The sequence below is a fragment of the Oncorhynchus tshawytscha genome, linkage group LG21 (assembly GCF_018296145.1).
Source record: "Oncorhynchus tshawytscha isolate Ot180627B linkage group LG21, Otsh_v2.0, whole genome shotgun sequence".
Lineage (NCBI taxonomy): Eukaryota > Metazoa > Chordata > Actinopteri > Salmoniformes > Salmonidae > Oncorhynchus > Oncorhynchus tshawytscha.
In genome coordinates, this window is record NC_056449.1 from 32,976,505 (window position 1) to 33,001,630 (window position 25,126).

At 45.5% G+C, this 25,126-nt stretch overlaps 3 protein-coding genes across 4 annotated transcripts; 1 reads left to right on the plus strand and 2 right to left on the minus strand.

The window, feature by feature from the left end:
• Positions 1-3,253: 3,253 nt before the first annotated feature.
• cuedc2 (CUE domain containing 2) lies at positions 3,254-5,950 on the minus strand. The gene is made up of 2 exons (XM_024400516.2): positions 4,810-5,950; positions 3,254-4,633 (listed from the first exon to the last, which is right to left on the minus strand). The coding sequence occupies exon 2, from the start codon at positions 4,617-4,619 to the stop codon at positions 3,780-3,782; it is 840 nt and encodes a 279-aa protein (XP_024256284.1). The 5' UTR covers positions 4,620-4,633; positions 4,810-5,950; the 3' UTR covers positions 3,254-3,779.
• Positions 5,951-7,705: 1,755 nt separating this feature from the next.
• LOC112233418 lies at positions 7,706-16,274 on the minus strand. Of its 2 annotated transcripts, XM_024401077.2 has the most exons (3): positions 15,418-16,260; positions 15,140-15,292; positions 7,706-8,591 (listed from the first exon to the last, which is right to left on the minus strand). In XM_024401077.2, the coding sequence occupies exons 1-3, from the start codon at positions 15,778-15,780 to the stop codon at positions 8,391-8,393; spliced, it is 717 nt and encodes a 238-aa protein (XP_024256845.1). In that variant the 5' UTR covers positions 15,781-16,260; the 3' UTR covers positions 7,706-8,390. The 2 variants fall into 2 exon arrangements, with proteins under 2 accessions (XP_024256845.1, XP_024256921.1); XM_024401153.2 differs by lacking the exon at positions 15,140-15,292 and having other exon boundaries at positions 15,418-16,274.
• Positions 16,275-17,529: 1,255 nt separating this feature from the next.
• Positions 17,530-23,186, plus strand: LOC112233005 (ankyrin repeat and SOCS box protein 12). Its single transcript, XM_042303352.1, has 5 exons — positions 17,530-17,613; positions 19,378-19,538; positions 19,838-20,020; positions 20,270-20,798; positions 21,199-23,186. Exons 2-5 carry the CDS (start codon positions 19,416-19,418, stop codon positions 21,330-21,332), a joined length of 969 nt encoding a protein of 322 aa, XP_042159286.1. The 5' UTR covers positions 17,530-17,613; positions 19,378-19,415; the 3' UTR covers positions 21,333-23,186.
• Positions 23,187-25,126: the final 1,940 nt, after the last annotated feature.

Genomic DNA, 25,126 nt, shown 5'->3' on the forward strand with positions numbered 1-25,126 from the left:
GTTGGAATTGTATTTTCTTTTATACTTTAGGATGAATCTCATAATACATATGATCAATGACACGCAATGAAAGTCAGAGGCTGGGTCACACAGGGCTCTGATCAGAAGTAGTGCAGTATGTAGGAAATATTTCAGATATGTCCACACGGTGATAGTGCCAGTACGAAGGCACCTTAAGCTCAGTTCTTGTACTGCTGTCAGGTTAACATTCTGGGCCTTCAAGGTAACCCCTTCATTGACATTGCGTTGGCAGAGTACATCCAGATTCCTGTTCTGTCTCCAAGGTAACCCCAAGTTGCTATGTCTTCCTCTGGGCTGCATTTGTTCCCAGATCCTGCTGGGGGCATCAGAGGGCTTGGGGAGGCTCCTCAGCAACTCACCCAACAAACATACTGGGAAAACCTCATTTGCATTCTCCTGGTGTCCTCTTTCCCTGTCTCCTCAAAACCCATTGGATGAGAAAGCTACAGGCACCACCTCTCTGACCTCCTCCAATGGGGTTAGAGGAGGCGGCGAGAGGAGTATGCAATTGAGATTCTCCCACTGCGTCCTACAACACATGAGAACACTGATTAATATTCTGTTCTCATAAGACTTGTTGTTCTCGGGACTCGGTTACAGAGGTGTGTGTGTGTTGTACCCTGTTACAGAGGTGTGTGTGTGTTGTACCCTGTTACAGAGGTGTGTGTGTGTTGTACCCTGTTACAGAGGTGTGTGTGTGTTGTACCCTGTTACAGAGGTGTGTGTGTGTTGTACCCTGTTACAGAGGTGTGTGTGTGTTGTACCCTGTTACAGAGGTTGTGTGTGTTGTACCCTGTTACAGATGTGTGTGGTACCCTGTGTGTGTTGTACCCTGTTGCAGAGGTATGTGTGTGTTGTACCCTGTTGCAGAGGTGTGTGTGTGTTGTACCCTGTTACAGAGGTGTGTTGTACCCTGTTACAGAGGTGTGTGTTGTGTTTATCCCCCAGTATGTTAGTGTCTAGTTGAGAGTCTTCCTCCTGTGTGTTGTACCCTGTTGCAGAGGTATGCTCCATGTGTGTTGTACCCTGTTGCAGAGGTGCAGCTGTGTGTGTTGTACCCTGTTATAGAGAGTGTGTGTGTAGTTTATCCCCCAGTATGTTAGTGTCTAGTTGAGTAGTCTTCCTCCCAGTCTGATGAAGGTGTTTAGGGACAAAGCTGCCTGCTGCTGCACACACACTCCACACTCTGATGGATCATGCAGCTCCATGTCCATGGCCTGTTAATTCCCAGTCAGCTTCACACTGTAGGGGGACCACACACAGGGCACACACACAGTCACAGGGCACACACAGTGTGTCAGTAAATGGTCACAGCCAGTAGGGACATGCAGCTCAAAAGATAGACAGTTATGTGAAGAGAAATATTATTTTACCCATCTCATCTCCTCTGTGAATGTCTGGAGCTTCAGGGCAGAGATGAGCAGGGAGACCAGCTGGGTCCCAGTCTGTGAGCTGTAGGGGACCAGCTGGGTCCCAGTCTGGAGCTTCAGGGCAGAGATGAGCTGTAGGGGGGACCAGCTGGGTCCCAGTCTGGAGCTTCAGGGCAGAGATGAGCTGTAGGGAGACCAGGTCCCAGACAGGGCAGCTGGGTCCCAGTCTGGAGCTTCAGGGCAGAGATGAGCTGTAGGGAGACCAGCTGGGTCCCAGTCTGGGTCCCAGTCTGAGCTTCAGGGCAGAGATGAGCTGTAGGGAGACCAGGTCCCAGGACAGGGCAGCTGACCAGGTCCCAGTCTGGGCAGCAGGGCAGAGATGAGCTGTCAGGGCAGAGATGGGAGACCAGCTGGGTCCCAGTCTGGAGCTTCAGGGCAGAGATGAGCTGTAGGGAGACCAGCTGGGTCCCAGTCTGGAGCTTCAGGGCAGAGATGAGCTGTAGGGAGACCAGCTGGGTCCCAGTCTGGGCAGCAGGGCAGAGATGAGCTGTAGGGAGACCAGCTATGGGGACAGGGCAGCTGGGTCCCAGTCTGGAGCTTCAGGGCAGAGATGAGCTGTAGGGGGACCAGCTGGGACCAGCTAGGGGGACCAGGGTCCCAGTCTGGAGCCAGGGCAGAGATCTAGGGGACCAGCTGGGTCCCAGTCTGGAGCTTCAGGGCAGAGATGAGCTGTAGGGGGACCAGCTGGGTCCCAGTCTGGAGCTTCAGGGCAGAGATGAGCTGTAGGGAGACCAGCTGGGTCCCAGTCTGGGCAGCAGGGCAGAGATGAGCTGTAGGGAGACTGGGTCCCAGTCTGGGTCCCAGTCTGGTCCCAGTCTGGAGCTTCAGGGCAGAGATGAGCTGTAGGGGGACCAGCTGGGTCCCAGTCTGGAGCTTCAGGGCAGAGATGAGCTGTAGGGAGACCAGCTATGTCCCAGTCTGGGCAGCAGGGTTGGTCCTTTCTTTGCTCTTAACAAGGTCCTCACTGCCTCTGCAGCCTACCCCTCTGCAGCCCTTGCTCCTGTCTCTCTCTCTGTCCTTTAGGGCTGGGTGCTTCCCCTCTCCTTTCTTGGTTGTTCTCTGTGTACTTGTATGACCATCCTCCTCCACGTCTCACTCTGCAACCCCTGCCTCCCCCCTCCCTTGGAAGGCTGCTCTTTCCCCCTCTCCTCCTCCCTCCCTCTCCCTCGGAAGGCTGCTCTTTCCCCCTCCTTCTACCTCCCCCACCCTCGGAAGGCTGCTCTTTCCCCCTCTCCTCCTACCCCCCTCCCTCAGAAGGCTGCTCTTTCCCCCTCTCCTTCTACCTCCCCCACCCTCAGAAGGGCTCTTCCCCCTCTCCTCCCTGCCCCCCTCCCTCAGAGGGCTGCTCTTTCCCCTCCCTCGGAGGGCTGCTCTCCCTCCTCCCCCTCCCTCGGAGGGCTGCTCTTTCCCCCTTTCCTCCGGCCTCCCCTCCCTCAGAGGGCTGCTCTTTCTCCCTCTCCTCCTCCTCCCTCGGAGGGCTGCTTTCCCCCCTCTCCTCCCCCTCCCTCGGAGGGCTGCTCTTTCCCCCTCTCCTCCTGCTTCCCCCTCCCTCGGAGGACTGCTCTTCCCCCCTCTCCTCCTGCCTCTCTCTCCATCCCCTCTCCTGCAGTTTCTGCGTTCAGCTGATTGTTGACCTGTGTTATCATTCTCCAGAAGTAGATCTCCAGTGCCTTGCTATTAAAAAAAAGGGCCCTTTTCATGCTGCGGGAAATACCACTTCCAGTCTAAGGAACAACTTCCTCCAACATGGCGCCGCATGTTTATGAGGTCGCCGATAACTTTTTAGTAAAAAAACAAAAAAAGAAGATATTTTTATTTTATTAAAAAAATGGGTGCACAGCCTGAATGGACTAAACTTACCCTTATATGAGGAATAAGGTATTGCGATAGAGTACTGAAAATAGCGTTTTGAAACAGGCCCCAAATCGCTAAGTCCCCCTGCCAGGAAAAATACCAATAACAATTATATCTGACCCCAAAAAATCTGTACCATGTCAGACCTGCTGAAATGGGAAAAAAAACAGTACACAGTTTGGACATAAGAGAATCAAATGTAGCAGTTGTTCAAGTCTTATACACATGGCCAGCCCACTACAAGAGCACATCATGACCCACCTAGAGAACAAAACAATGATGCCAGAGAATCACTGCAAAGGAGAAATTATATTCGAAGCAAGACAATGGGCCACACACTTTTCAAATCAGACACTTACACATACCAAAAACAAACATTTTCCATAACCAGGCAAACAAAAAAAACAAGGCATTCAGAAAGGATGTAAACAACAAAGTCAATGGCTGGTGTTCCAGAAGAGTGCCAGTCAGTCATCAATGGAATCTGTATTTGCGTGCGGGTTTGATGCTGACGTAAGTTTTCTTCACCTCCTCCGTCTCCTCTTTCTTCACCAGTTGGTACCGCTCCCCTTTTGTGGTCACCACCTGGTTGCTGTGGTAACGCACCAGTTTCTTAGGGGCATCTTTAGGTGCAACAGGCCTGTGTGTTTTCTTATCCTCCTCCCTGTCCACTAGCATGTACTTCTCCAGGATGCTCTCTTTCATCTTCTGCTCTGCCTGAGGGGAACCCATCTTCCCATGGTTTACGTTTAGAGGTGTGTGGCTGAGCTGGATGTCTCCTTCGATGATGAGGCGGACAGCCTCCTCCATGTCACCTTTAGCAATGGACAACGCACTCCTGGCCTCTGATAGTCTGCACTTGGGGAACATCTCCAGAAGGAGCGGCTCCTGGGCCTCCCACTCAGGGAATGGCACCTTGGCGGTGGCCCCCTCAGTCTGTGTAGTAAGGCAGTGCATCTCCCTCACAGGAGGCCCAGTGGAGGTAGCGCTGACTGTCAGTGGGACCTCCATTCTAGCCTTTGGCACACTATTTTCTGAACTCCGGGCTGTGGCTAGTTTTGAAGCCAGGCTGAACATCATATCACAAACGTTAACACTGTCAATTTCAGCAAAGCCAGGAATGTAGGCCTCCAGCATTTCTACAAAGACCTCCACGTCAAAGTTCTCCTCCACGCTCTCCTGAGATCCCAGATCCTCCAGGACTCCAGTGATGTAGGGAAGCAACACATCATCCAGGGAACTCAGGTCTGCTTCGGGAATGCATGTCTGAATGAACTCCTGCAGGGTATCGTGGATTATCTTGTGAAGGTCCATAATGGGCCCAAAACCTGTTAACAAAAAACAATACCAAATTCAGATTTGAATCAAACGTGACGACGGAAATAAACGGGATTGCGAATTATGCTGCCTTTAACCAAACTATACGCTATCACGAATGCATTACGAATTGATGATAGATAGCTAGCTAGAAGTAAACAAAACGAATAAACCAAATGAATCGTACCGGCCACCGCTGACTGTGAAGCAGACAAAAAATGGCTAACGTAAGTTTTCAAAGGTGGACCAAACCGAACTAATATCAAAGAAAAGTGGCCACTATGATATATTATTTTCAGGATTTTCTGATCTATTGACGGACAACAATCACGTAATCAGAAGAGATGACGAGAATCGGGTTAACTATCTATAGTAGCTAAACGGGCTTCAAAGCCGTACTGCTGCAGAACAAAAAGCTAGCAAGCCGAAACGAATATCGTTGTAGTAAAGTGCAACAAAAACTACGACGTGCAAATACAAATCTAACCTTAAACGTGCAAGAAATAAAAAATGGTGTTCCAACTGTGTATCTACAAACTGTGTGAATAATTAGACAGCTAAGAGATTATAAAGACTGCTAGCAACTCAATTGTTTACACACGAATAACCACAACAGAAGCATTTATTTCTAGCGAGTTCAGCGCTGTCAACAGTGACTCCTTACCGCCACCTATCGTACTGGAGTGGGATTAGATCATGAAAAGGATCTAAAAAGAAAAAATAACGATACTTTAAACTACACTTTCATTTGTTCGCTTATATGTCGCATTACTCCATTATTTGTAAAAAAAAAAATGTATAACCCGCACGTGTATTTTCCTACGACACTGACTTTCTGATTACTTTATTCAGGAAAGGAATATTAAGACTGAAGTAGTTGCCTCAACTAGCTATCTTCAAATGAATGCACTTATTGCAGAGCGTCTGCTAAATTACAAAAATGTAAATGTATCCTATGCCTGTCTGTCATGCCACCAACAGATCCATCATAACGCTCCTATCTGTCCGTTGTGTAACGCCAAGAGTCTCTCCCACAAGAAACCCAAGATGAAGCCTGACAAGAGTACACACACACTCTCCTACGACCACCTCATTTTGATACATTTAAATCGCTGGAATTCAGTAATACATGTCTTTATAACCTTCTCCATGACATGGAACCTACATTTAGTATCATCTTCATTATCCTATGTGTTTTCTTTTTAAATCAGTGCTTGAGTATTCAAATGTAATTGTTAACCTTACAGTGCATTCATAAAGTATTCAGACCCCTTGACTTTTTCCAGATTTTGTTAAATTATAGCATCATTCTAAAATTGATTAAATTGTTTTTCCCCCTCATCAATCTATACAAAATATCCCATAATGACAAAGCAAAAAAGTTTTTGAAAAATGTTTGCTAATTTTAAAGAAAATATGTAAATGTGATATTTCAGTTTTTCCACGTATTCAGACCCTTTACTCAGTACTTTGTTGAAGCACCTTTGGCAGCGATTACAGCCTCGATTCTTCTTGGGTATGACGCTACAAGCTTGGAACACCTGTATTTGGGGAGTTTCTCCCAATCTTCTCTGCAGATCCTCTCAAGCTCTGTCAGGTTGGATGGGGAACGTCGCTGCACAGCTATTTTCAGTCCGGGTTTTGGCAGAGCAATTGCCCCGAAGCCAATCCCTCATTGTCTTGGCTGTGTGCTTAGGGTCGTTGTTCTGTTGGAAGGTGAACCTTCGTCCCAGTCTGAGGTCCTGAGCGCTCTGGAGCAGGTTTTCATCAAAGATCTCTCTGTACTTTGCTCCATTCATCTTTTCCTTGATCCTGACTAGTCTCCCAGTCCCTGCTGCTGAAAAACATCCCCACAGCATGATACTGCCACCACCATGATTCACCATAGGGATGGTGCCAGGTTTCCAACGGTGACAAAAGCGTGTAAATCTTGGTGGGGCAAAAAAAATAAGTGGAATGCATGCCAGAAAAGCCCATACACAACAACACTAAACAATACATGAACTGCACTATAACGGTGACCACAAACACAACAGCAGTCCCAACATCTTACCACTGCTACACCTGGTTATCAGTGGAGGCTTGTCTGGCATCGAAACAGTTCATTCAGCCTCATTTACTGCCTTTTAAAAAAACATAACTGATATGGCTGCCTTGCTTAAACAAATGTGGTTTCTAACGGCAATTGAGACGTACAAACTATGGCAGAAGGGGACGACAAGCGGATAAGAGGCAATCAGCAATTTCGATTAAGACAATGAGCGAGCTAGGACAGACGTAATGTCAGTCAATATAACTATTTGTTTAGCACTTTTGAAATGTACAGCAACAGAATTCAGAAGATGGGCCGTTCTTATAGTGTTCTCTCTGTACACCAAGTCAGAACAGTAGGATGAATAAAGGGGTCATAGAAGCAGACAAGAAAAGCTCCTAAAATATTTGATTTTTACATTTCTCCAAAACAGTTTATAGGCTACAGACAGAACAGTAGGCGAAATTAAGAGGGGTAAATTATTAGGGTGAGGCACATGGGATACTTACATCTTACCCAAGTGCAGACTATATGAGGCCAGGAGAGCCTTGTCCACACAGCCACTGTCACTGATTCCTTCCAAACCACTCGTTGAATTTGCGATTTCCAACTTATTGTTAATGTCCAATGGCCGATGAGCACCGATACGTTTTATCTATAATTTCTCTTCATTATTTCTCTTCCTATGACAAGGATGAAATTGGATTTGCCAGTAGATTGTCGTCTTGATTCATGATGATGACTGCTTGTCTAGCTTGCTAGCTAAAATTGTGAAAGTATGATGTTGACATGATCAGTCCAATCAAAGCTACTGTACATATAACGTGATTTGAAGTCATTTTATCTGTGGCCAATGACCTTGAGCCTTCATGGATGGGCACTTCTATGGCAGCAGCTGAAGGGCTAGAATTTTCAATGTACCGAGTCAATGTGCGGGGGTACAGGTTAGTTGAGGTAATTTGTACATGTAGGTAGGGGTAAAGTGACTATGCATAGATAATAAACAGCGAGTTTACAAGCAACATAAATTAGGAAAAAGTTGAGGTCTGTATTCGCTAAAAGTTTTTATTCAAAGTATGAATTTCGGCACCCTATGGAAGGACCGCGGATGTACAGGACAAACATAGGGACAGGTAGGCGTTTTTAACAAGTATCAACTGATGGTGACTCAATGTTGTTGCTCGCATATCATGCAACCAGTTATCAAAACTCAACTCTGCCTCGATATAAGCGAACGGAGTTGAGCGTTCTTCAGCTAATGTTGCTATTGGCTCTAACATTAGAAATGTGAAACGTACTGCATTTACTTGTTCCTCTGTATTTAACATGTTTACATTGCATGAACACTCTCCATGGCTGAACTATAATGACTGTGTTGTAACTGTTTGTGATATTGGACTGTATAACCCAGGAAGTTGTTCTAATGTTTACTGAAGGCATAATGGACGGTCAAGGACTGAGAGAACCACGATGCTCATTTGCTTTTAACAGTGTTGTATGTGAAACTTGAATACAAGAATACAAAAATAAAATGTATTTTGTACTGCAGTTGGAATTGTATTTTCTTTTATAAGATGAATCTCATTATAATACACATGATCAATGACACTCAGTGAAAATCACAGGCTGCAATCCACTTCCACGTAGGGCTGACTCGACGCAAAACTAGTTCACTACATAGGGAAAAGGGTGCCATTTCTGCTGTGCTCAGTCACATGGCCAGCATGAGGGTGCACTTAGCTCAGTTCTTGTACTGTCATCAGGGTAACCCCAGACTGACGTTCTCTTGTCTGAGTACATCCAGATTCCTGTTCTGTCTCCAAGGTAACCCCAAGTTGCTGTCTTCCTCTGGCCTGCAGTTGTTCCCAGATCCCACTGGGGGCGTCAGAGGGCTTGGGGAGGCCCCTTAGCAACTCTCCCAACAGACACACCGCGTCCTACAACACATGAGAACACAGGTTACTTCACCCACTACACTACACACCATATTTTTTTCTGGGACAGTTGGTAGTTTAGACGGCCATTTTGGCACAGAAACCTAAAATAATAACAGACCAAAGCAGGGAATGTATTGACAAGACAGAAGCAGAAAGGAACACCACAATTGAATATCCTGTACTCTATGTGCAGTCCGTCTTCCTGTGCTGTACCCTGTTGTAGAGGTGTGTTGTACCCTGTTGTAGAGGTGTGTTGTACCCTGTTGTAGAGGTGTGTTGTACCCTGTTGTAGAGGTGTGTTGTACCCTGTTGTAGAGGTGTGTTGTACTGTACCCTGTTGTACTGTACCCTGTTGTAGTGTGTGTGTTGTACCCTGTTGTAGAGGTGTGTTGTGTTGTACCCTGTTGTAGAGGTGTGTTGTACCCTGTTGTAGAGGTGTGTTGTACCCTGTTGTAGAGGTGTGTTGTACCCTGCTGTAGAGGTGTGTTGTACCCTGCTGTAGAGGTGGTGTGTTGTATACCCCTGTTGTAGAGGTGTGTTGTATCCTGTTGTAGAGGTGTGTTGTACCCCTGTAGAGGTGTGTTGTATCCTGCTGTAGAGGTGTGTTGTACCCTGTTGTAGAGGTGTGTTGTACTGTACCCTGTTGTAGGGTGTGTTGTGCCCTTAGAGGTGTGTTGTACCCTGTTGTAGAGGTGTGTTGTATCCTGCTGTAGAGGTGTGTGTTGTACCCTGTTGTAGAGGTGTGTTGTACTGTACCCTGTTGTAGAGGTGTGTTGTACCCTGTTGTAGAGGTGTGTTGTACTGTACCCTGTTGTAGAGGTGTGTTGTACCCTGTTGTAGAGGTGTGTTGTACCCTGTTGTAGAGGTGTGTTGTACTGTACCCTGTTGTAGAGGTGTGTTGTGCCCTGTTGTAGAGGTGTGTTGTATCCTGTTGTAGAGGTGTGTTGTACTGTACCCTGTTGTAGAGGTGTGTTGTACTGTACCCTGTTGTAGAGGTGTGTTGTACCCTGTTGTAGAGGTGTGTTGTACTGTACCCTGTTGTAGAGGTGTGTTGTACTGTACCCTGTTGTAGAGGTGTGTTGTACTGTACCCTGTTGTAGAGGTGTGTTGTATCCTGTTGTAGAGGTGTGTTGTACCCTGTTGTAGAGGTGTGTTGTACCCTGTTGTAGAGGTGTGTTGTACCCTGTTGTAGAGGTGTGTTGTACCCTGTTGTAGAGGTGTGTTGTACCCTGTTGTAGAGGTGTGTTGTACTGTACCCTGTTGTAGAGGTGTGTTGTACCCTGTTGTAGAGGTGCCGGCACTTCCGGCGCCGACAGAGATGGCCGCCTCGCTTCGCGTTCCTAGGAAACTATGCAGTTTTTTGTTTTTTTACGTGTTATTTCTTACACTAGTACCCCAGGTCATCTTAGGTTTCTTTACATACAGCCGACAAGAACTACTGAATATAAGATCAGCGTCAACTCACCATCAATACGACCAAGAATATGTTTTTCGCGACGCGGATCCTGTATTCTGCCTTACAACCAGTGTAACCGAGTGGATCACATGCAGCGACCAAAAAAAAAACGACTCAGAAAAAGAGGGAAACGAAGCGGTCTTCTGGTCAGACTCCGGAGACGGGCACATCGTGCACCACTCCCTAGCATTCTTCTTGCCAATGTCCAGTCTCTTGACAACAAGGTTGATGAAATCCGAGCAAGGGTAGCATTCCAGAGGGACATCAGAGACTGTAACGTTCTCTGCTTCACGGAAACATGGCTAACTGGAGAGACGCAATCCGAAGCGGTGCAGCCAGCGGGTTTCTCCACGCATCGCGCCGACAGAAACAAACATCTTTCTGGTAAGAAGAGGGGCGGGGGCGTATGTCTTATGGCCAACGTGACATGGTGTGATGAAAGAAACATACAGGAACTCAAATCCTTCTGTTCACCTGATTTAGAATTCCTCACAATCAAATGTAGACCGCATTATCTACCAAGAGAATTCTCTTCGATTATAATCACAGCCGTATATATCCCCCCAAGCAGACACATCGATGGCTCTGAACGAACTTTATTTAACTCTCTGCAAACTGGAAACGATTTATCCGGAGGCTGCATTCATTGTAGCTGGGGATTTTAACAAGGCTAATCTGAAAACAAGACTCCCTAAATTTTATCAGCATATCGATTGCGCAACCAGGGGTGGAAAGACCCTGGATCATTGTTACTCTAACTTCCGCGACGCATATAAGGCCCTGCCCCGCCCCCTTTCGGGAAAGCTGACCACGACTCCATTTTGTTGATCCCTGCCTACAGACAGAAACTAAAACAAGAAGCTCCCACGCTGAGGTCTGTCCAACGCTGGTCCGACCAAGCTGACTCCACACTCCAAGACTGCTTCCATCACGTGGACTGGGAGATGTTTCGTATTGCGTCAGACAACAACATTGACGAATACGCTGATACGGTGTGCGAGTTCATTAGAACGTGCGTTGAAGATGTCGTTCCCATAGCAACGATTAAAACATTTCCTAACCAGAAACCGTGGATTGATGGCAGCATTCGTGTGAAACTGAAGGCACGAACCACTGCTTTTAATCAGGGCAAGGTGTCTGGTAACATGGCTGAATACAAACAGTGCAGCTATTCCCTCCGCAAGGCTATCAAACAAGCTAAGCGCCAGTACAGAGACAAAGTAGAATCTCAATTCAACGGCTCAGACACAAGAGGTATGTGGCAGGGTCTACAATCAATCACGGACTACAGGAAGAAACCCAGCCCAGTCACGGACCAGGATGTCTTGCTCCCAGGCAGACTAAATAACTTTTTGCCCGCTTTGAGGACAATACAGTGCCACTGACACGGCCTGCAACGGAAACATGCAGTCTCTCCTTCACTGCAGCCGAAGTGAGTAAGACATTTAAACGTGTTAACCCTCGCAAGGCTGCAGGCCCAGACGGCATCCCCAGCCGCGCCCTCAGAGCATGCGCAGACCAGCTGGCCGGTGTGTTTACGGACATATTCAATCAATCCCTATACCAGTCTGCTGTTCCCACATGCTTCAAGAGGGCCACCATTGTTCCTGTTCCCAAGAAAGCTAAGGTAACTGAGCTAAACGACTACCGCCCGTAGCACTCACATCCGTCATCATGAAGTGCTTTGAGAGACTAGTCAAGGACCATATCACCTCCACCCTACCTGACACCCTTGACCCACTCCAATTTGCTTACCGCCCAAATAGGTCCACAGACGATGCAATCTCAACCACACTGCACACTGCCCTAACCCATCTGGACAAGAGGAATACCTATGTGAGAATGCTGTTCATCGACTACAGCTCGGCATTCAACACCATAGTACCCTCCAAGCTCGTCATCAAGCTCGAGACCCTGGGTCTCGACCCCGCCCTGTGCAACTGGGTTCTGGACTTCCTGACGGGCCGCCCCCAGGTGGTGAGGGTAGGCAACAACATCTCCTCCCCGCTGATCCTCAACACTGGGGCCCCACAAGGGTGCGTTCTGAGCCCTCTCCTGTACTCCCTGTTCACCCACGACTGCGTGGCCATGCACGCCTCCAACTCAATCATCAAGTTTGCGGACGACACAACAGTGGTAGGCTTGATTACCAACAACGACGAGACGGCCTACAGGGAGGAGGTGAGGGCCCTCGGAGTGTGGTGTCAGGAAAATAACCTCACACTCAACGTCAACAAAACTAAGGAGATGATTGTGGACTTCAGGAAACAGCAGAGGGAACACCCCCATCCACATCGATGGAACAGTAGTGGAGAGGGTAGCAAGTTTTAAGTTCCTCGGCATACACATCACAGACAAACTGAATTGGTCCACTCACACAGACAGCATCGTGAGGAAGGCGCAGCAGCGCCTCTTCAACCTCAGGAGGCTGAAGAAATTCGGCTTGTCACCAAAAGCACTCACAAACTTCTACAGATGCACAATCGAGAGCATCCTGGCGGGCTGTATCACCGCCTGGTATGGCAACTGCACCGCCCTCAACCGTAAGGCTCTCCAGAGGGTAGTGAGGTCTGCACAACGCATCACCGGGGGCAAACTACCTGCCCTCCAGGACACCTACACCACCCGATGCTACAGGAAGGCCATAAAGATCATCAAGGACATCAACCACCCGAGCCACTGCCTGTTCACCCCGCTGCCATCCAGAAGGCGAGGTCAGTACAGGTGCATCAAAGCTGGGACCGAGAGACTGAAAAACAGCTTCTATCTCAAGGCCATCAGACTGTTAAACAACCACCACTAACATTGAGTGGCTACTGCCAACACACTGTCAATGACACTGACTCTACTCCAGCCACTTTAATCATGGGAAATTATGTAAATATATCACTAGCCACTTTAAACAATGCTACCTTATATAATGTTACTTACCCTACATTGTTCATCTCATATGCATACGTTGATACTGTACTCTATATCATCGACTGCATCCTTATGTAATACATGTATCACTAGCCACTTTAACTATGCCACTTGGTTTACATACTTATCTCATATGTATATACTGTACTCGATATCATCTACTGTATCTTGCCTATGCTGCTCTGTACCATCACTCATTCATATATCCTTATGTACATATTCTTTATCCCCTTACACTGTGTATGACAGTAGTTTTTTTTTGGAATTGTTAGTTAGATTACTTGCTCGTTATTACTGCATTGTCGGGACTAGAAGCACAAGCATTTCGCTACACTCGCATTAACATCTGCTAACCATGTGTATGTGACAAATAAAATTTGATTTGAAATTTGATTTGATTTGATTTAGAGGTGTGTTGTACCCTGCTGTAGAGGTGTGTTGTATCCTGTTGTAGAGGTGTGTTGTACCCTGTTGTAGAGGTGTGTTGTACCCTGTTGTAGAGGTGTGTTGTACCCTGTTGTAGAGGTGTGTTGTACCCTGTTGTAGAGGTGTGTTGTACCCTGTTGTAGAGGTGTGTTGTACCCTGTTGTAGAGGTGTGTTGTACCCTGTTGTAGAGGTGTGTTGTACCCTGTTGTAGAGGTGTGTTGTACTGTACCCTGTTGTAGTGGTGTGTTGTACTGTACCCTGTTGTAGTGGTGTGTTGTACCCTGTTGTAGAGGTGTGTTGTGTTGTACCCTGTTGTAGAGGTGTGTTGTACCCTGTTGTAGAGGTGTGTTGTACCCTGTTGTAGAGGTGTGTTGTACCCTGTTGTAGAGGTGTGTTGTACCCTGTTGTAGAGGTGTGTTGTACCCTGTTGTAGAGGTGTGTTGTACCCTGCTGTAGAGGTGTGTTGTACCCTGTTGTAGAGGTGTGTTGTATCCTGCTGTAGAGGTGTGTTGTACCCTGTTGTAGAGGTGTGTTGTACCCTGTTGTAGAGGTGTGTTGTACTGTACCCTGTTGTAGAGGTGTGTTGTACTGTACCCTGTTGTAGAGGTGTGTTGTACTGTACCCTGTTGTAGAGGTGTGTTGTACTGTACCCTGTTGTAGAGGTGTGTTGTACTGTACCCTGTTGTAGAGGTGTGTTGTACTGTACCCTGTTGTAGAGGTGTGTTGTACCCTGTTGTAGAGGTGTGTTGTACCCTGTTGTAGAGGTGTGTTGTACCCTGTTGTAGAGGTGTGTTGTACCCTGTTGTAGAGGTGTGTTGTATCCTGTTGTAGAGGTGTGTTGTACTGTACCCTGTTGTAGAGGTGTGTTGTATCCTGTTGTAGAGGTGTGTTGTACTGTACCCTGTTGTAGTGGTGTGTTGTACCCTGTTGTAGAGGTGTGTTGTGTTGTACCCTGTTGTAGAGGTGTGTTGTACTGTACCCTGTTGTAGAGGTGTGTTGTATCCTGTTGTAGAGGTGTGTTGTACCCTGTTGTAGAGGTGTGTTGTACCCTGTTGTAGAGGTGTGTTGTGCCCTGTTGTAGAGGTGTGTTGTACTGTCCTGTTGTAGAGGTGTGTTGTATCCTGTTGTAGAGGTGTGTTGTATCCTGTTGTAGAGGTGTGTTGTATCCTGTTGTAGAGGTGTGTGTGTTGTACCCTGTTGTAGAGGTGTGTTGTATCCTGTTGTAGAGGTGTGTTGTACTGTACCCTGTTGTAGAGGTGTGTTGTATCCTGTTGTAGAGGTGTGTTGTACTGTAATCTGTTGTAGAGGTGTGTTGTATCCTGTTGTAGAGGTGTGTTGTACTGTACCCTGTTGTAGAGGTGTGTTGTACCCTGTTGTAGAGGTGTGTTGTATCCTGTTGTAGAGGTGTGTTGTACCCTGTTGTAGAGGTGTGTTGTACCCTGTTGTAGAGGTGTGTTGTATCCTGCTGTAGAGGTGTGTTGTACCCTGTTGTAGAGGTGTGTTGTACCCTGTTGTAGAGGTTTGTTGTACTGTACCCTGTTGTAGAGGTGTGTTGTACTGTACCCTGTTGTAGAGGTGTGTTGTACCCTGTTGTAGAGGTGTGTTGTACTGTACCCTGTTGTAGAGGTGTGTTGTACCCTGTTGCAGAGGTGTGTTGTACCCTGTTGCAGAGGTATGTGTGTGTTGTACCCTGTTGCAGAGGTGTGTGTTGTAACCTGTTGCAGAGGTGTGTGTGTGTTGTACCCTGTTATAGAGGTGTGTGTGTAGTTTATCCTCCAGTATGTTAGTGTCTAGTTGAGTAGTCTTCCTCCTGATGAAGGTGTTTAGGGACAAAGCTGCCTGCTGCTGCACACACACTCCACACACTGATGGGTCATGTAGCTCCGTGTCCATGGCCTGTTAATTCACACACAAATACACACACACAGAGAGATACGGCTGAGATACAATGAGACTAAACCAGGGTAGACCCACCAGAACTGATAGACAGTTACTATGCCCAGATAAAGTGTCTGTCTCACCCGTCTCATCTCCTCTGTGAAAGTCTTCATCTTCAGGGCAGAAATTAGCTGTATAGGGACAGGCTCTCCTGCAAGGTCCTCACACTCCCTCTGTCTCCTCACAGTCTTTTCCTTCTGCCTCTCACTCGCTGCTGTAGTTTCTGTGTTCTGTTTTCTGTGTATTTGTATGATCATCCTCCTCCACACCTCACTCTGCAACCCCTTCCTCCCCCTCACTCGGAGAGCTGTTCTCTCCCCCTCTTCCCCCCTCTCCTCCTGCCTCTCTCTCCACCCCCTCTCCCCTGCAGTTTCTGGGTTTAGTTGATTGTTGACCTGTGTTATCATTCTCCTGCAGTAGTTCTCCAGTGCCTCGTTCTCCTCCATACCTAGGGCCAAGAAAAAGCTATTTTCACGCCGCCAGAAATGCCACTTCAATGTCTAGGGAACACAACTTCCGCCAACATGGCGACGCATTTGTTTATGATGTTGCCAACGTAACTTCGACTTTCAAAGGTTGAACAAACCGACCTAATATCAAACACTGTGGCCACTATGTGATATTATTTTCGTGATTTTCTGATCAACTGACGGACAACTGAATCACGTAACGAGAGGAGTTGACGAAAGTTGGATTGATGCTACCTAAACTAGCTAGCTTTACGGCTGCCAGCAGACCATAACATCTAGCCTCAACGAATATAGTAAAGTGCACACAACTACAACGTACACGTAACATTAAAAACCTAACTTTGTTGGCGCAATTATGTATCCCCAAACGTTGTGATGAATTAGCTAGCTATTATATAAAATGTAAAACGCGTTAGATAGCTAGTTACACACCCAAAACTACAACAGAGCAAATATTTTCTTCTTGCGAGCGCAGTGCTGCTAACAACGAGTATTTACCGCCACCTAGCGTACTGGAGGGGGGTAGATGAAGAGGGTCCGAAAAAGAAGAAGTTCATATTCAGAAAGACTTTTGGCTACCCTTGTTATCTGCCTGCTTATATATTTTTATGTGACAACATTTTATGTAAATCATGATGCTTTATGATATTATATCATGGTATACTTTATTACCTGCATACATTTTATTGTAGAAACGTATGTTATAGGCAGGCATAATTAAACTACAAAAGCAGGCCTACTTTGAGAAATTGGCTACATTTTCAGTTTAGTTATAAGGACAAAGTAATCTAAGCTATAAGCAAACAATGGTTACATCAAATAATTTCCCTTCCCTGTGTTTTTGAGAGGCGGAAACAGACTTCACTTCCCAAAATGCCTGGAATGTGTAGATCATCTTGGAAAGGAATGTAAGATGACCATGACCACCATACTTCTACAAATGCAGAGGCCTTCTTGATCATGGTTCTGCAGGCAGGGCAGGGCAGGGCTGTGTGAACAGCTGATAGTCTACAACAGCCTCTCTGACAGTCAGACAGCTGCGCACAGACTATAAGATGGTTGCCAGTCACAGTGCAAACTAAAGAAATGGAGGTGATGACAGGCCTGTTACACGTAGACACAATACAGCACAAATCATTTATCTTAAAGGATTTCACTACACACTTACACTCTTTAAAAAAAAGAAACCTAAAGGGTTAAAGTTACTTTTGGTGATTATGGCAAGCTAAAATGAAAATGGACTGAAGTAAGCCTATCTGATTTCAGATCACACATCATTGAATGACATGTTTGCTGGTAGAGTAGTCTAGTTGTGTATTTCTACTACTGACCATCAGAACTAGAAGTGCTGCCTTATCATGTGATCTTTACTCAGGACACAGTGAAACACCAGGGAGTACCAAGGCCCCTGCCCACCAACCAAACTCACAGCCTGAGTGTCAGTGTCACTAGTCTATCACCCATCTAATTATAACCCCCCACAGTTCTCCAAGAATGGAAGTTTAGATAGGTCCATCTGTGGGACTAAAAATAGCCCCCAAGCAGCACCCAGCCAGCTAGACCCCCTCGCTGCTCTGCTGTGTTAGACAGCAACACATATGCACACCCGCGCACACATACACGCACACACACACACACGCACGCACGCACGCACGCACGCACACACACACACACACACACACACACACACACACACACACACACACACAGCTCTCAGACCCCAGTCCCTGTGTGGATACAGCAACACATTCCTCTAGGAGTCTCCTCTTCCTCCACGTGACCAACGGACCATGGAGTTATAAGAGAGTGGTAAGTGTTTACTACCAACGTCCTGATTAACATTGTTGGCAGAAAAATCCCTGGTTGGTGACCCTGTAGGTGAGGTAAGTGGAAAGCATTGTTAACCACCATTTGCTGTGTGGCTCTGGGTCTTTGGATCATGGTAGCTATAGAAGGAGTTAAATGGGGAATGGGATTCTGTCTGGGTTGGAAGTTTTTAACAATCCCCAAATCTGTTGCTTTTTGATCGTATTTTCCATGATCATACTTAGAAATATTTAATTTTCATTTCCCCATTATGCCCTCTCTGCAAAGTTGTGCAAACCCATATGGTGAGGATGTGGATTTTACTAATTTAACTCTTGCATAGTAATGTCTATTCCAAGAAGTGCTCATCCTACTTGGCTTCCAATAACACATTTACAGATGTCTGATAGTAAATTAACTGAATTGTATATATTATTCTGTGAACTGGTCTCTATGTAGTGTGTGTGAGAGATGCATGTAACACAAACATTCCCAGCACTTAAGTGGCTTATCTATTCCTGTCTATTATATATTCCCTGTCTCTATCTATTCCCTGTCTCTATATATTCCCTGTCTCTATCTATTCCCTGTCTCTATATATTCCCTGTCTCTATCTATTCCCTGTCTCTATATATTTCCATCTCTATCTATTCCCTGTCTCTATCTATTCCCTGTCTCTATCTATTTCCATCTCTATCTATTCCCTGTCTCTATCTATTCCTGTCTATTATATATTCCCTGTCTCTATCGATTCCCTGTCTCTATTGATTCCCTGTCTCTATCTATTCCCTGTCTATTATATATTCCCCGTCTCTATATATTCCCCGTCTCTATCTATTCCTGTCTCTACCTATTCCCTGTCTCTATCTATTCCCTGTCTCTACCTATTCCTGTCTATTATATATTCCCTGTCTCTATCTATTCCCTGTCTCTACCTATTCCTGTCTATTATATATTCCCTGTCTTTTATCTATTCCCTGACTCTATCTATTCCCTGTCTCTATTTATTCCCTATCTATATCTATTCCGGTCTCTATCTATTCCCTGTCTCTGTCTATTCCTATCTATATCTATTCACTGTCTATCTATTCCTGTCTCTAGCTATTCCTTGTCTCTATCCATTCTGGTCTCTGTCTATTCCTATCTATATCTATTCACTGTCTATCTATTCCCGTTCTATCTATTCCTGTCTCTACCTATTCCCTGTCTCTACCTATTCCCTGTCTCTATCTATTCCCTGTCTCTACCTATTCCTGTCTATTATATATTCCCTGTCTCTATCTATTCCCTGTCTCTACCTATTCCTGTCTATTATATATTCCCTGTCTCTATATATTCCCTGTCTCTACTTATTCCTGTCTATTATATATTCCCTGTCTCTATCTATTCCCTGTCTCTACCTATTTCTGTCTATTATATATTCCCTGTCTCTATCTATTCCCTGTCTCTACCTATTCCTGTCTATTATATATTCCCTGTCTCTATCTATTCCTGTTTCTATCTATTCCCTGTCTCCACCTATTCCTGTCTATTATATATTCCCTGTCTCTATCTATTCCCTGTCTCTATTTATTCCCTGTCGCTATCTATTACTGTCCTAAAGCACAGATGAGTCCTGGTTGGTACAAACCCAAACAGTTTAGCTATGCCTGTGTGTTTGTATTCTCCCTGTCTTTGTCTGATTCCAATTTTCTCTCAGAGGATCTATAAAGGTTATTCATTAACTGAACTGTATCCCCCCTTCTCTCTCTCTTTCTCTCTCCTCAGATGGGGGGAGTTGTAACTGTTACAGCTATAGTAACAGTATGGTCCTAGACAGTATCAACACAGCCACCAACCCTCTCAAGATGAGTCTAATGGACGTCTCCAAGATCTTCTCTCTGCTTCAGCCCAAGGAAGAGGATGAGGAGGACAATGAGCATGGCCAGGTACAGCCAATGAGCTTGCAGTGCTTTGTAACTTAGCAACCTATCACTGAGACAGCATCAGTAGACTTGCACAGCATTAGAGGGTGTGACTTCCAAGTCTACATGGGTGTGACCTAACCAGGGTCGTATTCATAAGGACATCATTTACAAATGACAAGCTTATTTTATTGAACAAGTTCAGATAGTACCTCCCTGCTTCAGTTTGTTTTGTTTTGAGTGTAGTGAATACCACCCAGCAGTGCAGCCCAATAACACTGGGTGTATGGTAAGTGGAGGTATAATACTGCTCTGTTCCCCAGGCTCTGAACCAGGCAGTGAGCAGTGATGACGTGGTGGTGTTAGCTGAGCTGTTGTCCCAGGAGAGCTACAGAAAGTCTATCAACAGCAGAAGCGGCTGGGGGATCCCTGTTACCCCACTACGGACTGCCGCAGCACACGGACACCTGAGGTGTCTGGAACTCCTGCTGGAGCACGGAGCGGAGGTGAGATATACCGATAGAAGACTTTGGACTAGCTTCTCGTACCCAGACGCCTACTCCTGACATGGACTAAAAAATCCTGGTTTAATTTATTCTGCACTTTTAGAGTTAAGGTTGATTCAAACAACAGTCATTTACTCTATGTTACTGTATAAGCATGTTGTGACAGCTGCTGATGTAAAAATGGCTTTAGAAATAAATGTGATTTAACCTATTGATTCATTATTGTTTGGTGATTGATTGGTTTTGCAGGTGGACAGTCTAGATGTGAAGGCCCAGACCCCTCTGTTTACAGCGGTCAGTGGTAAACATCTGGACTGTGTTGTGGTCTTACTGAAGGCTGGAGCCGACCCCAACGGCAGCCCGTACAACAACTGTTCCCCGGTGCTGACCGCCGCCCGCGAGGGAGACGTGGAGGTCCTCAGGGAGCTGCTTCAGTTCGGAGCCGAGGTCGACGTCTGGCCCAAAGTCCCTGAGTGGGCCTCCAACGCCACAGCCTGCAGGGGACCCCTGTACATATCCGCTGTATATGGACACCTGGACTGTTTTAAGCTGCTGCTGCTCCACGGGGCTAATCCTAACTATAACTGTAAGTCAGAGAAGATGCTGGCCAGGATCAAGCAGCCCAAGACGGTGCTGGAGATGTGTCTGAGGTATGGCTGTAAAGTGGAATACATACAGCTGCTCATAGACTTTGGGGCAGACGTGTATCTGCCCACGCTGATTATTGACAAGACCACCAAGCAGAACGAAGCGGTGGCTCTGCTGCTCAAGGAGAGAGGTGAGAACATCACACACACTTGTTTTACTTTTCTATCATATTTGTGAAACAGTTGTTTCATATTTGTTAAAGAGTTATTATACCTTTGTTACATTTGTTGCACATAAGTTATACATTTGTTACATATTTGACTGTCACATATTCAGTCTGTTCTGTAACTCTAATTGATTGATGGTTGTTAATGATGAGAACATTGGAGACATTCTCATATTTCATTGAATTAACTAGAACCTCCCCTGAATTAACTAGAACCTCCCCTGAATTAACTAGAACCTCCCCTGAATTAACTAGAACCTCCCCTGAATTAACTAGAACCTCCCCTGAATTAACTAGAACCTCCCCTGAATTAACTAGAACCTCCCCTGAATTAACTAGAACCTCCCCTGTGTTTTATTTCCAGTTTGTCCCAATACTCTGATGTCACAGACACGGCTTGCGATTCGGAGACACCTCCCCGTGGTTAATAAAATGACGTCCATAGAGCGCTTGGACATTCCCCAGATACTGAGGAACTACCTGAAACATCTCACATGACCTCTATCTCCTGACCTCTGAACTCTGCATGAAGATGATGTCACAAATGGATACGCTATATGGCTGTGTCTCAATAGTCTACAGTGGATTCCTCTGCTTCATCTCCACTGTTCTGAAAACACATGTTAGGTGAAACAATATGGAGGATGTTTTCTGCAAAACTTTCAAAAAAAGTGCAACAATTTCATACCATCCTCTTCTGTCTCTACTGAGTGCATCATGGGCTGCAAAGTCCAGTTTATTCTGTTTCTGTTGTAGGTGTGAACAATAATTATGCCACGTTTGCCTTTGAATAGCTGTAGAGGTTGAATTAGAATAAACATGTTTATTTAACTTATTCTCTGTGATTGAATTCAGCAAGTGTTTGGTAAATATAATCATTGGAAATTGGTTGAAGAAACTATGGTGAAGACAATACCCTCTCTTCTTGGACAGTTATATAAGTGCACAGAGCTTCAGGAGAAACCTTTAGTAAGTGTAAAACTACGAGTAACCACTAGGTGTCACACTACCACTGTAGATATATTCTCCATCTATGAAATCACTTCTCACCTTTGGCAAGTAATCTTTGGTCAAGCTAAAAACAATGTCATTTGTGGAATCTTGCTGGCATTAGGAGTGTCCTTGCTGATAGCTCAGCGACACAGTATGGTGTAGTGCATCAAACCAGGTTCAAACCCAGTCAGTCACTGGAGCAGCAAACAAACAGGGAAACAAGACATTGCCTTATTTGAACAGAAGGATTAGTAAACAGACAGGATATTACATCACATTACAGGATAAGGATATCCTGTCGAACGTCCACATTGACCTTAGAACACAGTTCAGTATATAGAGGTTTTAATTTCAACAGAAGTACAGTTATATCAATGTGGTTCAGTTTTTACAGAGAAATACAACATAATAATTCCCAGTGCTCTTTGATTACATCAAAACATATACATAGACTTCTCCACGATCCCCATTCACAGTTTCAGGATTTGAATAGGCATTACTTAGTTTCAGGGTTGTTTTTTTCCATTTCTACAACAAATCAAAACAAACCTAATCGAAGGCCAGAGAGAAAATATATGTTCCTGCTATTTGTACTGTACAAACATGGTGATGACATTTCAGACTGACAGATAAAATAGAAGTCATACCAGAGTCCCACCCCCTCCCCCCCCATTCTAGATGGCAATGTGAATGTACAGTGAACAGCCTAGTAGCTCCAACTAAACTTGTTACTTGTCTTGTTACCTGTTTCAGTGTCCATACATTAGTACCCTGATTGTTCTGAAACCACATACTACTGTATAACCAACTAGAGAAAAGCAACAAGGATTTGTAATGATGACTGTGTGTACGTCCCAAATGGTACCCTATTCCCTGTTTAGTGCACTACATTTGACGAGGGCCCATGGGGACTATATAGGGAATAGGATGCCATTTGGGACGAAACCAGTGCATCATATGTATCATGGCTGCTACAGATTTCTCCTTCCTTCCAGCCCTAAATATAGACTCACCCGGCCAACAACAGACACCCGGCCAACAACAGAATCAAGGGCTTATTCTGTCAATGACTAAAACAACAACATTAATATCAACATAATACACCATATTACATTTCATAAATATGTGTGATAATATTGGAAGGAAAATAAATAGTGTGTCTCCAAAATGCACCTCAAAGAATCCATAACTGTGTTGAGTAGAGCTGCTGCCATGAATAGACGGAGTACATGAATGTATTCAGGACCATGGTTACATATAGCTCCTCCTACCAGGTTTCTGATTGGTTCAGCATAAATACATGCGAACACCATGAACAGTAGATAAATCTCCTATGTGGTGTGCCGATGCCATAGAAAATGACCCATTTACCTTGAATCTGTTCTGTAGGAGTGGTAGGATATTCTATCAATAGTCAGTGTGTGGCAGAGAAATAACTGATGAAATGAACACATGATTTATCAAAGTATAAACTAGAGTCCAGTGTTATGTTAATGTCTTAACCACCAATCAATTCATTATTGATTGATAGCAAACCACAATCAAGTGTTATAATAATATTATTATGACATGTCTGTGGATTCATATTCTCTACTGTTGTCTGCCATGAATACATATAATCCCTTGAGAGAGGGAAACAGAATATTATGGCCTAGAGAAATCATCATATCATTACATGGAATGAAACAGTGGAAGGTTGTAAAATAATGGCAAACATGTTGGTTGTTAAAAGAGAAAACAAAATCTTCAAAGAGTTAATCTCATGTGTCATGCAGAACTCTGAATGCCATAAAACATCATGATATGATAATGATCTACCTGGTACCGAGGATAGAACTGGGTCTCTGGTACTGAGGATAGAACTGGGTCTCTGGTACCGAGGATAGAACTGGGTCTCTGGTACTGAGGATAGAACTGGGTCTCTGGTACTGAGGAGGATGAGGATAGAACTGGGTCTCTGGTACTGAGGGATAGAACTGGGTCTCTGGTACTGAGGATAGAACTGGGTCTCTGGTACTGAGGATAGAACTGGGTCTCTGGTACCGAGGCTAGAACTGGGTCTCTGGTACTGAGGATAGAACTGGGTCTCTGGTACTGAGGATAGAACTGGGTCTCTGGTACTGAGACTAGAACTGGGTCTCTGGTACTGAGGCTAGAACTGGGTCTCTGGTACTGAGGATAGAACTGGGTCTCTGGTACTGAGGATAGAACTGGGTCTCTGGTACCGAGGATAGAACTGGGTCTCTGGTACTGAGGATAGAACTGGGTCTCTGGTACTGAGGATAGAACTGGGTCTCTGGTCTCTGAGTACTGAGGATAGAACTGGGTCTCTGGTACTGAGGATAGAACTGGGTCTCTGGTACTGAGGATAGAACTGGGTCTCTGGTACTGAGGATAGAACTGGGAACTGGGTCTCTGGTACTGAGGATAGAACTGGGTCTCTGGTACTGAGGATAGAACTGGGTCTCTGGTACTGAGGATAGAACTGGGTCTCTGGTACTGAGGATAGAACTGGGTCTCTGGTACTGAGGATAGAACTGGGTCTCTGGTACTGAGGATAGAACTGGGTCTCTGGTACTGAGGATAGAACTGGGTCTCTGGTACTGAGGATAGAACTGGGTCTCTGGTACTGAGGATAGAACTGGGTCTCTGGTACTGAGGATAGAACTGGGTCTCTGGTACTAGAAGGATAGAACTGGGTCTCTGGTACTGAGGATAGAACTGGGTCTCTGGTACTAGGGTCTCTGGTACTGAGGATAGAACTGGGTCTCTGGTACTAGAGGCTAGAACTGGGTCTCTGGTACTGAACTGGGTCTCTGGCTAGAACTGAGGGCTAGAACTGGGTCTCTGGTACTGAGGATAGAACTGGGCCTCAAATGGTACTGAGGATAGAACTGGGTCTCTGGTCCCTTTACAGTGCCCTACTGGGTCTCTGGTTTGACTGGGTCTCTGGTACTGAGGATAGAAGTCTGGTACTGAGGGAAGCTCTGGTCCAAAGTAGTGCATTATACTGAGGATAGAACTGGGCCTCAAATGGTACCTTCTTCCCTTTACAGTGCCCTACTTTTGAACAGGAGTCTTGGAGCTCTGGTCCAAAGTAGTGCATTATATTGGGGATTATGTTGTCATTTGAGATTCAAACTAGAACTGAAGCAACACTGTTGGCAGTCTCCAACGGAAAATAATAATATTGTAATATAATATATGATCTGTTGTTTATACAGTATGCACATGTAGCTAGCTGCTAGTCACAGGTAGTATGCCTGTTCTGTCTGTTTCCTCACCATTTTATGTCAGTT

Coding starts and splice junctions, on each gene's coding strand:
- cuedc2 (XM_024400516.2), bottom strand. CDS start 4,619: ATGGACCTTCACAAGATAATCCACGATACCCTGCAGGAGTTCATTCAG.
- LOC112233418 (XM_024401077.2), bottom strand. CDS start 15,780: ATGGAGGAGAACGAGGCACTGGAGAACTACTGCAGGAGAATGATAACA. Junction 15,293..15,417: donor TCACAGAGGAGATGAGACGG/GTGAGACAGACA, acceptor GTGAATTAACAG/GCCATGGACACGGAGCTACA. Junction 8,592..15,139: donor ACACACACCTCTATAACAGG/GTACAACACACA, acceptor CATGTGTTGTAG/GACGCGGTGTGTCTGTTGGG.
- LOC112233005 (XM_042303352.1), top strand. CDS start 19,416: ATGGTCCTAGACAGTATCAACACAGCCACCAACCCTCTCAAGATGAGT. Junction 19,539..19,837: donor AGGACAATGAGCATGGCCAG/GTACAGCCAATG, acceptor TCTGTTCCCCAG/GCTCTGAACCAGGCAGTGAG. Junction 20,799..21,198: donor TCTGCTGCTCAAGGAGAGAG/GTGAGAACATCA, acceptor TTTTATTTCCAG/TTTGTCCCAATACTCTGATG.